Here is a 12,159-nt window from a genome sequence, read left to right on the forward strand (position 1 = left end):
GAGGGGCAGAATCCCACAGGGTGCTTACCCCCCCCCCAAAAAAAAACTCTCTTTCCTCCCACCAACTGCATTTTACAAGTGACCTGCACCCCTTGGGCAATGATGATTGTGTGCTTCCAGGGCAACTGAAAAACAGTGGAAATGCTTGCTTCTGGAAGGAGGCAAGTTAGCAAAACTCACACAAGGGAGCTCTGCCAACCTGGTTTGTTCCAGAAGGAAGCATTTCCACTGGTTTTGGGGCTTCCCCTAAATCTCCCTTGTGGCTCAATGCAATTGCTAAGACTCACTGCTTGTGAAAGGGAACTGATGGGGTGGAACTGAAGCTGTAGGGGCATAAACACTCCCTTGGATCTTGCCCATAATGTTCTGTTGAGCAGCAGTGTATGTCAGGGTGTGCACACAAACACATGAGTGTATGACAGAGGCCTATACTAAGGCCTGGTCTGGATGTCACAACAACCTTAGTTCTCGGGGACAAGGTGAGAATAAGCAAGCATGTTGGCTCCTGCTCCCCAGCTGCTCCTGCAGAAAGCAGGAAAAGCTGACCAAGCTAGACCTGATGCATTCCGGGACTGTTCAGCGGGATGTCTGGGTATTGTGGGTTACTGATAATTCCTAGTTCTTTCTGAGACTTCTAGACATCATGCTAGACGGAACATGCCTGGATTGTTTATCCCCTGTAGGAGCAACTGGGCGCAGGAGCCAGCTTGCTTGCTTGCTTGCTCCAGCTTCATTCGTAACACCCTGAATTTTGCAGGTGTCAGGAAGAACCTAGAAAGTAGCTACAACGGGAGATAAATGAATTGCTAGTGAAAGTAGGACTTACAAATGCTGTTAATTCAGACACAGTGGTCAACTTCCAGACCAGACAAAAGGAAAGCAAATATTAATTCCAATATAAAGGCTCTTGTACTGCCCTTACAGGCTTCATGCATTAACAACAAGAAGAAGGCATGCATTACATTATGCTCAAAAGAACCAGACAAGTAAGAAAATGAGAAGCATGGGTAGCAGCATAATGAGAATCAACACAGCGATTTGACTCTTTGCTTTCCACTTGCCATGATGTGAAGGCTTTTGACCAGCTTGAACTGATGGGCTAAACATGATTACAGCCACACACAGTGTTGCCTTTATGCTAGGTTACATCAGTGTTCCATCCAGCTCAATACTGACAATCACGGAAGCAGTATTTCTAGAATCCAGCCCACCATGATCTTTCTGCCTTCCTACCTGAAATTATCTGGATGGAAGGGCCAGGGAGCAAACCTGTGAATGCACAGGTGCCAGGTGCAAACTCTTCCACAGGACTTGCCTCAACAGCTCCTTCTGAAATCTCTTCAAAACCAGAGTACTTGATACGGGACGTCTGTATGGAAGATCTCATGCTAAGCCCAGGCCCTAGGAGCAGGGAAAGGGCTTGCCTGCCCCAGCATCTATTGCCTCCTTAAAGTACTCTACTTGGTTTGAACATAGGGGACAAGATGATAGGCTCCGGGACCCAACACATTCTGTCCCCATTGTTACGCCTTCCCTCATTCCTTCCATTCCTCACATTTCTTTCCTCCTCCTCTAGCTTTTCTTCAGGACCCTTGGAATCCAGCATGAAAAAGTATCAAAACTATGCCCACAGCTCTTGAGAGTCTCCGACAGTTATATGGACACTGCCCTTATGACTCTGCAGCCCAGGTTTTATGTTTGCTTTGCTTAAAAATACGAATCCCCCCCCCAAAAAAACCCCCCACCAAGAACATTCTGCAGATAAAATCCTTCCACATTTTTTCTTTCGAATAATTATTTCCAACTTTATATAGCTTAAGTAAGTTTGAAGCATTTATAAATTTAAATGCTGCCTAACCACACTGTATAATTTTATGTGCTAAGTTATACACTATTCCTTTACTGAAACAGTAAACAAAGTTTTAGGCTTGATAATATAATAGGTGGTGCAGATATTTCAGTTTCCACTCAATATTCTCCTTGTTTTCAGAGGTGAGAACCACCTGCTCTCCTCAACCCCGGTTTAAAATACTGAAACTGCAAGCCCTGTAGCCTTGCTGAACTGTTAATTTGCCTGTGCCCTTATAGTCAGATCAATGGAAACCAATGGTGCAAACTGCATCTTCTCCTCCCAGACATTGATGGATCTGTGCTGGGCTTTGGGATTCCCCAAAGTCTTCTTTTCTTGCTTAAATCAACACAGACTACAGCGGGAAGGAATGTTTCTGCTATGTAAGTTATCCATCTGTGTTTTGGTTCTGCTACCCACAGGAGGCCTTACACTTTGCTTTGGGCTTCTTAAGGAGATTTGCTATAATCAACAAGTTTCCTCATGAAACATGACAAAAATGCCTTTCGGAATATCATGCGGTCATTTTTTGAAGTGAAACCACTTTTCCTTCCTGTCTGAACCAGCCAGCCATTCAGTTCTTTGCACACTATTATGCACACTAAATTCAAGGCACACACAAGCCCTCAGAGAGCTTTGAACAGAGCAAAAGAACTCCATTAAGCAGTGCTAAATAAATTAAGTTAAATGTATCATCCTCAAAGATACTAGCTGAAATTAGATTCAACACCAGCCCAGGGTGTTAAATCTCCTGAGGAACGGTTCACAAACAATCTAGAGCAAAGCAGATTTATCTAAGAGTAGGACCTAATACTTAAGCCGATTAAGGGCTTAATTTCAGATCATCTTTATGAGCTGACATCGCAGTGTTTAAAGGTTCAGAGAGGTTGTGAGTTACAGGAACATAAAGTTACCGCAACACAGAATCAATTTAGGAAAGTCTCTGAAGGAAGCAAGTAAAAGACAGGCATTGCTCTCTTGTGATGCTGCACTAGCTCTTCGAGCTAAGAGAAGCAGCCTTCCCCTCCAGGTACTGTCTTCCATATACATTCACAGTAACATTATGCACTTCAGTGACAAAATGCAGCAAGCACTATCAAGGAAAAAACGGGTAATAAGCCATCGAAGTGTAATAAGTACTGCCTAGGAAAGAAAACCTATTGCACTGGTCTGATTGCCATGACTCATTCCAGTGTTACAGTTCTCCCTGAGTAAGCTGCATACTGTAGGGTGTCATTATTAATAATGTTCTATTTATTTGTCTCATTCATGGGCTAACATTGGATCGTTAAGCTACAGACACTGCTTGCTATTTAAGTGGAGGCAGTGGGGGAGACTATTTGGAACAGTTGTACTTAGACAAAACTGTTCTTTTGTTTGTTTCAGCTATCAGTTTTTGCAAGGCCATTATCAAAGTATGATCCCTTTGCCTTCTGAGCTATGCTGGGGGTACAGTGAAAAAGCACCATGCTGATGACGCCTTGCAAATGCAGAGTCAACAACACTGTCAATGCCAGAAGCTCCAAATCCCTGTTGGCCATAGTCCCCTCCTACACCACCCCGTCCTTTTGTGTTTGGTGCATCGGAAATGGCAGGGGAAGAGAATCAGATACACTCTGACTTGAAATCAGTGGCCAATTTGCAGCTGAGTTGCACAGTTGCAATGGCCTATTGCTGAAAGCCAAGCAGCAGTGCCACTGGGGCTACCAACACGGATCTGGGAGGGAAACTGTCACATCAAGTTCACTTTAAGAAAGAGGCCTGGCTCTGACTTCAGCACGGCCATTGCTGATTTCATTGGAGCCAGATCCCTGAAGAAGACTTCCCAAGACCAGTGAGTGAAGGCAGGAGGGAAGGCCATGCCCCTTCTACCTACATCTCAGCACAACCACCCAAGGATCACCAGTTGGGTGCTATCTCTGGCAGGACTGCTTCCACCTTTGCTGGGGATCATTGCACAGGGGAAATGGCTGGGGAGCTGTTGCAGTCTCAGACCCGCACAAGAGGATTTTCCCAAGACTAAAGCTCATACCACCTAAGAAGAAGGGGTCCACAAGAGCTCTTGGCTTTGCAGCCCAGACTGTGCCCACATCCTGCTCAAAGCCTGCCAGGGAGTAGAGATATGTGAGATGTCCATTTGCAGATGAAATTCCAAAGGATTGCTCCTGTTTGTCCCTTCCCAGTCCTCTTTCCAAGTCAGCACGTGCATTTCTGTTTTTTCTTATTCCTTTTAATGGAGGCAATTGCACACATTAAAAATATGGTCATTAAATTTTCACCAATGGTAATTTGCACAAACTGCATTTTAAAATTTTGGTTTTTCACAAGTGTGCTCCTGTGCATTTATGGGTATCCGATATGAAACGCCTGGTCTCATCAATCTCCTAGGAAGTATTTCCTGTCAAACTATAGGAGGTACCACCCAGAAACTTTAAGAAAACAAAGTTACAAATAGGTTGAAATGTTCCTTTGCTATCCCTGACAGCTGTCAAGTGATAGCAATGGTGTAAATAGATCTTAGCTCATGAAAGCAGATTATATGGTATGGAAAATGGAGGAAAGTATTATATGCATCTGCATGTCAGTGTGGACCCCGCCTTCCCTGCTCCTGCTTAGCGCTGCCAAAAAACTCATTTTAAAAGTCAGCCTGAGTTTTGACTGTTCCCTAAATGAGTAGCTTGCTTTGTTCCACTATTGTAAGCAACCAAAGGCTCAGAAAATGGTGGGAAAGGCACAGGATGCTGAGAACTTTCAGGTTCAGTTTTAAAATCCAGAATATCACATGGTGAAGCAAGTGATCTACTGACCTCCCCACACCCTGCTTTGTAAGCAAAGATCCATTTTACAGCTTTACATTCAATTGACAGCTTGCCTTTTGACAGCTGTTAGAAGAAAGCAACAAGCTAACCTATTTGTACCCTAAGCCTTGTTTTCTCAACATTCCTGGAAGGTATCTCCTGTACTCTAAGAGAGACACTCCCCAGGTCATTGACAAGACATGGCTTTTCATTTTGGATACCCATGTTTGCAGGTGTGCACTTGCAAAATACCAACTTTCCAATGTATTCTATACAAATTATAATTTGTGCAAATTTTAAAAGTGCACAAGCTGCTCATTGATGCCAAAAAGTGCACCCTGTGGCTGCATGTCAAATCAGACACACTGGAATTCTGTCTGGCTTAGGTGAAATGGAATCCCAGCCTCACTCATCACTACCAGGGAACCCTCCTACCCTTGCGTGGCTCTAGCAGTTAGGACGCCCACAGGAGAGCAACTCTCATGAGACATGCTGAGCCATAAGGAGGGGATTTGCAGGAGACGACACATTAAGTTGGCAGCTAAGGAGCCAGGGAGGACTCAGCCAGTGGTGGAGCTTCAGCTGTCTAAGATTTCCAGTGCTGGCCACACACACTCCCAGCCTACCAGACTGAGCCTTCCACATTAATGTAAAGGTTTGTTCTCCAGGTTCTGTTCCAAAACAGGTCTGGATTCCCAGCCAGAATGGGTCTGATGATGAACCAGTTGTTTTAATGACCATCCAGATATTGACTTTTAAGTATAATATAAGGAAACCCATTCTTGTCAGTTACAACACAGGCATATTTTTTTCCCTCCTGTGGCCCAAAAGGAAGCTGGGAAGGAGTGAAAGCATGAAGGCCCTGGCAGGTAATGCCAACAAGAACAAGAAAACAGAGTTTTCTAACTTTGTTTAATAAGAATGTGTGTGTAAATTTTGGCTCACATTTATGTAATATTTATCACACAATTTTCTGATTCTCTCTAGTAAGGAAATAAGATTAGGATTCCAGGAAAAATTACTGTTTGAAGTGCTTTCAAAAAGACATTGTACGGATCCAAATGCTTGCATGAAAACTTCAAAACTGCCATGGAAGCTTTAAATTGTAGATATAAAAACATTTCAAAGAAAAAAGCAGTTTTCCAATTCAAGCTATTACAACATTTCTGAATGTAAATGTTTTGAACCTGGATTTGCCTGGTCAGAAAAAGTAATACTTTTTGGAAAATCAGCTTTTCTTTTCTTTACTGAAACCAGTTCATTCTACCAAAAACAAATGATGTGCCTGATGAGGATGATGGGAATTGCAATTTGACACATCTAGAAGGCACCAAGCCAGGAAAAGATGTTTAGCTGTTCTTCCCCCTGTCCCTGAGCAATATAGTACCAAGAAGCAGAGCCCAGTAAGACAGAAAGCATGCCGTTGTTTCTACCATTGCACCCACAGCTGTTTGGGAAAATAAAGTGCAGCTTTCTTGGCCAGGTAGAACAAATATGGTTGCTCCCAGGTATTTTCATTCAGCTATAAAAAAACAGCATCTGCTGCCTCTTGCTGCTGCCAAGAACTATGTTACTAGAGGGAAAAAAGAACAGGTTTTCATCCTGCAGCAGACACTGACACAAAATTGGCACAGGATGCTCAAAGGGCGGGATGACAGCAGTTTATATATTTGCATAGTCCAGCATATGCTCCAGATTGTCCTATTCAGGAAAATCTGACACATTTTCAAAAATTATTTAGCACACTGGAAAAAAATCTAAACTTGCACAAAGAAGCATCAGCATAAGAAAAAAATAGAACAAAAGATCTAAATAAATGTAAAATTGAATAATTGCCCCAATATCTTATTTTCTCTTACTTAAGGAAAAGGGCTCTGGCTGGTGCTTTATTAAAGTACATAAGTCTGAAAAGCAATTAAAATTAGTCATGCAGCTAACCCTCAAGCTCAAGCGAGGAAATAACTTAGCAGGAAGCATCCTGTGGTATAAAAATACTTTCTGTGGATGACTAGTGCAAAAAACAATGCTCTGACAAGCCTCGCAGAACACTGTGCCATAAGAAACAACTTTATTTTTTGGTCTTGAGAAGCCAACATTATTCACACAGGCATGGATCCTAAGTTACTCCACCACTTATGTAATTGAGGAGTCTGTTCTACCAAAACTCTTCTCCATATTCCATGTGGTTCCAGTGTCACCCAACCCTCAAGAGCAGGTTTATGGAAGATTCAAGAAGCTGCAGAGCAAAGGAAAGGGCAGAAAAGCCCAGTTCTGTGATCACGTGTTCTGGTCTATTCCCAGCAGGAAATATTAGCATGCAGGACTGCCCTATTATGTTGTATCCAACTCCTTAAAAGCAAAAAGCAGAAAGAACATTGCCTCTGGAGACCATGGAGAACAGTACTAGCTATAACTGATGGACTCTGAAAGGAGCTTCCTTATGGCTCTTATGTATACTAATAGCAAAGATCCCACTTACTTCTAATGGCTGTTAAGAAGCAGATGTAAATCCAGCCACCTCATTACATTTCCCATTTAAGATTCAGAAAACATTAGAAAGCGCATGAATCACAGCATAAATTCTGCAAGTTTCAAATATAGGGAAAGGCGACTTTTAAGGCACAGAGACAAGCACAGTCTTTTTCTTTGCAACACATTAAACACCTGTCCTTAGCATCAGCATGTTTCATTTGAAAATCAGCATGTTTCGTTTGCACAAATTAGCAACTTCAGCTACATGCCAATACTCATCCTTTATATGTGGCTAGTAATTTCTGGATCCTGAGTAATTTAGTTTTTCTGTCCAGGATAAACTATTATAGATGGGCAATTCCTTCCTATCAGAACATGAGCCATTAATTCTCTAATACTCTTCCTTTCCCCTTGTGAACTGATAGCACTTTTTCCTTCTCTTGACTAGAACCATGGAGCACCTCTACGCTTTTGTCTCTGAGAGTTCTCTCTGTTTATTTATCTTGCTTTATGCAAGTACACTGCTGACTTTCAAACTGTGAAACATAGAATAGTAGGGTTGGAAGGGGCCAGGAAGGCCATTGGTTCCAATAGCCTGCTGTTGCAGGTCGCCAATCTTTACCATCCCACCCAGAAGAATGTCCAGTTTCTTTCTGAATGCCTCTAGTGTGGGAGAGCCCACCACCACCTCTCCAGGCAGCTGGTTTCACTGTCGTATTGCTCTGACAGGAAATTTTTCCTGTTATCTAGCCTGAATCTGGGTTGTCGCAACTTGAATTGATTATTCCATATCCTACACTCTGATTCTTACTTGCTGAGTTCTCCCATTACAGAAAGGATCCCATGAGTCAGCCTAATGAGCTGCAGCACATTTGGATAAAAACAGGTAACTAGCTGCACTGCTGTAGGGCAAGGATGGAGAAGATCCGGGTCGTATCTGGCTTGGAGCAGGTGGGATGGGGGTCCCTCATCTGATCTGCCGGCTTCTTTCTCACACCCATCCTCTCTCCTCTGCCCTGTCCAGCACTCAGAAAGCCTCTGATTTTCTAGCGTTAACAAAGAGAGCATTACCTCTCTCTGTGCCACAAAGAGGCACAGAACAACTGCAGTGATATCAGAGGGCAGGGCTTTGGGAGGAAGGCCCTCTTTCTCTAAGGCCCAGCCCCTGGAGGATATTCCAGAAGGCAAGCTGGCCCCCAAGGTTGGAAGAATTTCCCACCTTGATGTAGGGATTATGCACAGTAGGAATCTCACCTTGATCAGGTTCACATGTACCAGAGCCTGTAGACTTGAAAATGGACTAAGAGAATTAGGAGCAAATCCTCTACCTGCATTTTTTCTATCCATACCAAGAAAACAAAGCAGGGAACATCTGCACGAAGAGGCAAGAAGAAGCAGCTACTTCTGCCAAAGCTCTGCTACTTCTGCTTAAAGTTTTCCTTTAAGAAAAAATAATTGGAAGTGCAATCCTATGGTGGCTAGACAGCATCAAGATGGCCACAGCGTTTTCAGATGCCCAGCTACAAGGCTGGAAAATTGCTCTGATCTTGTAGCAGGGGATTTGTGCTCAGACTCCCCTCCCTGTTCCTCACAGGTCAGTGCTGCTGTCCCAGGTTGGAAGAACCTATGTTGCTGCTTCTCCCAGGTTGGAAGGCCAACTTCAGAGAAGGACTTTTGGGGGAAGGGAGGAAACCAGCACCACCAGGGTATGTATCTTGATGACATGTCAGCCTCCTTCCCTCCTGCTCTGAAGCACCACACTTAAATGGCCAAAACTGCCTATCTAAGTGCTTTGCAGATCAAGAGAAGTATGGCAATCAGAAGACTGCTGGTAGAGTAGCTTGTAAATTGTTACTGGCTCAGTACAAGGCAGAGGCAAACATTTTATAATGACTATTAAATTACATCAATGCCACAGACAAGTGAGTGCTTTTTAAAAAAATGTTGCTAAGCAGCGCCCAAAGTTTTGAAAAAGGAAAGACAAATTCACTGATTATGGATTTACCATTCGCTATTTACAATGTTGGCTAAGAAAGGGACATCCTCATCCCAAGGCAAAGTACAAGATAATGAGATGCTCAGCACAAAGGACAGCCTAGCAAACATCTCCATCACGCCTGCCTGGGGAGTTGGCTGGGGATTTCAGACTGACCCTTTTGGAGGATGAGTGCTAGGCTAGTTGCTTTTTGGGCAGCAATCTTATGCATGTTTACTCGAGGCTACCCAGAGAGCTTTATTGTTGTTGGCTGCTCTGAACGCAAATCTCCAACATAAACACTCTACCCACTACATCTCCCTGAATCTACTGTTTTTTACCCGCTGTTGCTGAATGGGAAAGTTGGTGAATTGGCTGGACAATTAGAAGACGACACTTGGACAAGGATGAGAAGTGGCTGGTGCTTTAGTGTCCATTTCCATTGTTTCTGCTCCCTACAGACCATGTACCTTGTTTCTTTCCCTCCTGTCTCTACTCCTATCACCACCCATTCTTTTCCAACAGCCGATATGCTAGAAGCAGAAACACTACAAGATTAATTGCCATAACTTATTCTGGCTACAGACAAAAGGCAAAACAGAGACCTGCTCTAGCACACAGCAAGAACCTACAGTCTTCCATACAACCTCCTGAGCTACAACTATTGTATCCTTTTTAACTGCTAAAGCCAAAGGGTGACTATAAATAGCAGACTTGGATGACATCAGAGCAGAGAACATTCTGCACCAAATGGAAGGGTGCAGTCTAAAACAGCCTTCCTCCATATGATGCCCTCCATGTGTATTAGACCCTCCATCATCCACAGCCAGGACCACTAGCTAAGTTTGGCAGTTGCAATCCAACCTATCTAAATGGGGTGGAGGGGGAGGCTGATCTAAGTAAATGAAATTCCCTGGTAGAGAGAATTTCATTGCCACTACTCCTGCCAAATAGAAACAAGCTGCAGGACTATCAAACAGGATGCTGCAGCAACAAGCTGTAGAGACATTTGGGACGTGAACTGTTTGATTTCCTAAAGCACAGTTACCTCTTTCCTCTCCACGTCAGCTTGAATTTTTGCCTGAGTGACCGAGGCTTCTCTGTATGAGGAGCTGGCCTGCTTAGCTTGCTCGATCAGCGTCTTCAACTGCTGAGCTGTATTGAGTAGTGAATTGACCATCTCCTCCAGGTAGAGCCAGCTTCGTTGCTCTGTCACTTCGAGTCCATTCAAAACTGAAGAGGATATTGTTTTTATGGGGGTTGTGGGTGGCACAGCCAAGGCAGGAAGTGAGGTCAGTACTAAAAATGGGAAGAGCAAAACAAATCCATAGAATTAAAAGACTTCCTTATTTAAAGCTTCTTGTACAGCCATCACATCTTCAGCACCTGACTCTACCAAATATGAGTAGAGTATAACATATACTCTACATTCAGAATAATGTACTTGGAGAGAAAAGACACTTGGAAATGCATATCTAATGAGGAAATACCTCAAAAATATGTACTTAAATCAAATTTTCATGCAGTCTTTTCGATACAGCATCCAATTAATGCAGAAATGGAATGGAACAAACTTAGGAATAAACATATGTGAAACTGAAATGGGCCAGAAATAGATCGATTTGTTCAGCCTAATTACAGCTGCACTGCATTCATAACTACATCTTCCAGAAGTAACGCAGGGCCCTTTCTTAAAGAAAGCATTTTGTAGCCTGGAAGGACACTAGAGCCTCTCCTTGGGCCATCATTGTGTGGTACATATCTGAAGCTCAAATCATTTCCAGATAGCACCTGCTCTGAGCTATATGTGGTGCCATGAGCTAAAAGCCAAATAATGTTTAAGATAGCTTTGCCGAGGGAGTAGAAGAGGGTGGGAGCCACCATGTTCTCCATCATGGCACCCCTTTTGAAAAGCTGGATGGATGCTCCATGAGTGGAGAACCACACATTCTACAAGAGGATGGCATCAGAAGCAGAGCAAGCTGACCTCAGAGCCGTTGAGGCACTGCTGCAATGCAAACTACATGTGTTGTCCTGACAGTACTTGTGTTGGGAGCCAGATGTAAACACCAGCAGAGGAAATCCAGAGAAGTTGGAAAGCAGCTGTGCTTGGTAGACTGAACCATCTCAACTGGACTGTTTCCTACAGCTCCAAAGCACAGGTACTGTTGACAAGACACAGGGCAGGGGCTGGCATATTTATTCCTTGGCAGTAAGCATCCCAAAAGCCACTGAATGACCATTGCAGGATGCAGAAGGATGCACTAAATGGTCCTTGGTCTGATCCATCAGGCTTCTTATTTTTCTTACACCAAGGTCGGGGGCAGAGAATGTGTGGCCCTGCAGCTGTTGTTGGATTGCAACTCTCACCAGAACAGCCAATGCTGAGGGATGAGGGGTTTGCAGTCCAGCAACATAAGGTAGGCCACCAGTTATCCAGGCCTGATTTAAGCCACTTCGCATGAACTGCTGGAGCAGCATAACAGATCTTTAACACCTAAACACCAGTAGTTCCTCTATACCATCCTTCTCTCTCTCTCATTCAACTAAATAAAAAAGAAACAGGAGTAGTTATGCATGCATCCTACCCCTGAATAGTTCCTTCATGTGAACATAATCTGAGAAGGGCCTAGTCCATCCTTCCTCTGGGTGCCCCTGGTCCCTGTCGAGAAAGCGACTTCCCCCACAGAAAGCAGAGTAGAAGAGCAAGCTGTTAAATGCCCAAAGACCAACCCCAGTGTACTTGATTCTGCACTGTGGGCAAAGGGAGTGGACAGGAAGTACTCTTCCACCACAGAAACATGTGGAGGCTCCTGAAAATAAGGCAAGAAGCGCCTTCTCTGACATCCAGCTGCCCATGCATGAAGCTAATTGTCAGAAACTCTTCTCCAAGTATCCCTGCTATGAAGGTGCCAACTTGAAAAAAGCCCTTTTCTGAGCTGCCCACTCAGGTGTGTTCTCTCCAGACAGGTTCACTTGACATTGACTCATGTCCCCTTAATTTCCCCAGGTCTTCTTTAATGTTGACCAAAATTGATTTTATAGGCTGCTCTGATTTTAAATCA

General features: G+C 43.7%; 1 protein-coding gene across 2 annotated transcripts in view; it reads right to left on the reverse strand.

The window, feature by feature from the left end:
• DEAF1 (DEAF1 transcription factor) overlaps window positions 1-12,159 on the reverse strand; it is a 35,516-nt gene that overhangs the window by 6,445 nt on the left and 16,912 nt on the right. For both annotated transcript variants that reach the window (XM_044425981.1, XM_044425980.1), the window contains exon 10: window positions 10,143-10,393. In XM_044425981.1, coding sequence (XP_044281916.1) covers window positions 10,143-10,393 — 251 coding nt within the window. The remainder of the gene's footprint in view (window positions 1-10,142; window positions 10,394-12,159) is intronic.

Source organism: Varanus komodoensis, unplaced genomic scaffold (assembly GCF_004798865.1).
Source record: "Varanus komodoensis strain SLA01 unplaced genomic scaffold, ASM479886v1 scaffold16, whole genome shotgun sequence".
NCBI lineage: Eukaryota > Metazoa > Chordata > Lepidosauria > Squamata > Varanidae > Varanus > Varanus komodoensis.